Here is a 2,516-nt window from a genome sequence, read left to right as displayed (position 1 = left end):
TACGAGCTACGAGGAAACTCTACGGCTTTAGCTCTCACCACTCGCTCCACCCCCCTGCATGTACAGTATGGTTGAATGCGGGTCAAGAGGAGGAGTGGAAACAAGAGAGCAGAGGAGGCTTGTTTGGTGATCCGGTGCAACGACGCCCCCTAGCGGCCTGCGGTGGGGGTTTGTTTTGCAGCAGCGGTTGCGTTATCCGCTGTTTATTATTTCAGCTAATCAGCGATTCCCCGACCTTCCTCCGTTGGCAGACTGCCAGTGATTCCGAGTAATGTATATCATGCTTGACTTTGGCATCGTGTTTTTAGACCAAGGTTGGAAATATATATCTGCAGTTTCCCCCTCTGTCCAAGAGTTCCCAATAATTGGATTCTAATTTCCCACAGTATAAAAAACAGAATAAAGCAGTATAAAAAATAAAGTATAAAATAGCAAGCATGTTTCGCCTCTGCTGGGGTCGTTTTCCCTTATCACAAGAACACGTGGACTTTACGAAATAGAACTAGAACTGCTAGTCTTATTGAGTATATGTTAGTGTTGGATTTTCATTTGCATAATTTATTTTAGGTGTATTTCGAATCAGCATGAAATGAATAACAATAAAGACGTTGACACTGACTGCAGTAAACTATGGCATAAGGTATAGGCCTAGTGGGTCACAACTGAGTTGAAATGTGTGTGTGTGTGTGTGTGTGTGTGTGTGTGTGTGTGTGTGTGTGTGTGTGTGTGTGTGTGTGTGTGTGTGTGTGTGTGTGTGTGTGTGTGTGTGTGTGTGTGTGTGTGTGTGTGTGCGTGTGTGTGTGTGTGTGTGAGGAGCAGAAAGGGCTAGAGTTGTCCATTACCTGTGCATCTGTGATTTTATTGCAATAATACATCTTGCATGATAATACACCCACACACACATAAATCGTTAGGGGTTTGGAACACAAAAAAAGAGCGTCGGTTGGACAATAAGCACGGACCACTGACATGGGCAGGAAAAGAACACACGTTAGTCACGCTGAACTGAATAAAACCGAAATGTACTTACACACACACACTCCCCTCAACACAGTCGCATGCTGAAGCTTACATATAGGGAAAAATACACGCATGCACACACACATACACGCAGCCACACACGCACACACACTTACACTTCGAGAAACATGGATTCAAATAAATATTTCGCACAAGAATATCTATCACGTGTAAAAAAAAAAAAAAACATTTTCACACGATAAGTGCTGGAAAGGTGTGTGTTGTTTAATTGAATCTAAACACTGAAGATGCCTCACTTTACCTAGCACTGCACTGCACGCCACAGACAACCTTCAGTAATCCACAAGGTACTCTGGAACAGCAGACTCAACGTCCCTCGAAGCGACCGGTAGGAGCATCACACCGAAATATGTCCTAGGTACTCAATTGTCTTTCCATTTTTTGAATCACTTTGTTTTATACACTGTATTTTTAATATATATATTTATATACTATATACAAACAAGAATTGTTTTCTTAAATACATTTAAAGGGTTTACATTTACACGTTAAAACAACATTTCGTTTTTATGTATATTTTTGTCCCGACACACTTCACGTCCGACTCCGGCGGGGTTGAGAGGTGGAAATGTGAGCGGGTTTGAGGTTTCCAGTCATCAGTATACCACGTATAAACCCTATGGCCTGGCTAAGGTTGCATAAGAGCATGAACATATTGACCAAACTCTAACTCGCGGCGGGCACAAGAGATATATGCTACAACAAATACGGGAAGCTAAAAACATACATGGCTACTATTTATTTTCAATGCACAACGCACAAGACAGCACTTTATTTAACCTTTTTTGTGATATCCTTTTTCAAATATCAGTATGTATCTATCCATATATATATATCGATAGATATATCGATAGATATATTATACATGATGTTCTTAAACAGTAAAAGCACAATTCTCAACAGGTTTCAGTGATATGTCAATTTGGGCTGTCAATCTGTCGGCATGGAGACGAGGAGGCGGGGCGGGTTGGTCTTGGCTGGGACTGGATGCTCATAACATGCTAATAGGAAGTCAGGCCGCTGCTTCTCCGCCCTCTGACCCCCGGCGGGCCCACAGGTGGAGGGTGGAGGCGTGTGCGTGGATCCCTGGGCCGCGGTGGGCCGGGTGGGCGGAAAGGTCGCTCCTTTCCCTTCCTCGCACGTCGCGCTTGGACGGTCGGTCCCATCGGAGCCCTCCTCCTCCTCCTCCTCCTCCTCCTCCTCCTCTACTCTCTACTCGTAGCAGGCCCGGCCGCTGCAGCAGAGGAAGGTGTTAGTGAGCTGCTCCAGGTCACGTGGCGCTCGGCCTCTGATCGGGGTGGGCCAGTGAGTGAGGGGAGTCGTGGCACAAGACAAGACTGAGTTGTAATCGCCCTCGACAGCGTCAACGTTTGAACAAAGCAGAACAAATAGTACCGTGATGTCTCTGATAGTTGTCTGAAGACAGAAGTGTCATCATGAGGGATTGACTTTGGACAAATGTGATCAATGGGGTT

The 2,516-nt window shown here is 45.1% G+C and overlaps 1 protein-coding gene across 3 annotated transcripts in view; it reads right to left on the bottom strand.

Moving 5' to 3' along the window:
* Positions 1–838: 838 nt before the first annotated feature.
* nsfa (N-ethylmaleimide-sensitive factor a) overlaps positions 839–2,516 on the bottom strand; it is a 43,146-nt gene continuing 41,468 nt past the window's right edge. For all 3 annotated transcript variants that reach the window (XM_030345390.1, XM_030345373.1, XM_030345381.1), the window contains one exon: positions 839–2,275. Coding sequence is in view for 1 of the 3 variants with exons in the window: in XM_030345381.1 (XP_030201241.1) it covers positions 2,254–2,275 (22 nt within the window). In the remaining 2 variants the exon portion in view is untranslated. The remainder of the gene's footprint in view (positions 2,276–2,516) is intronic.

Source organism: Gadus morhua, chromosome 2 (genome assembly GCF_902167405.1).
Source record: "Gadus morhua chromosome 2, gadMor3.0, whole genome shotgun sequence".
Lineage (NCBI taxonomy): Eukaryota > Metazoa > Chordata > Actinopteri > Gadiformes > Gadidae > Gadus > Gadus morhua.
Note: the sequence above shows the minus strand (reverse complement) of the source record. Positions and strands in the feature narration are given on the sequence as shown.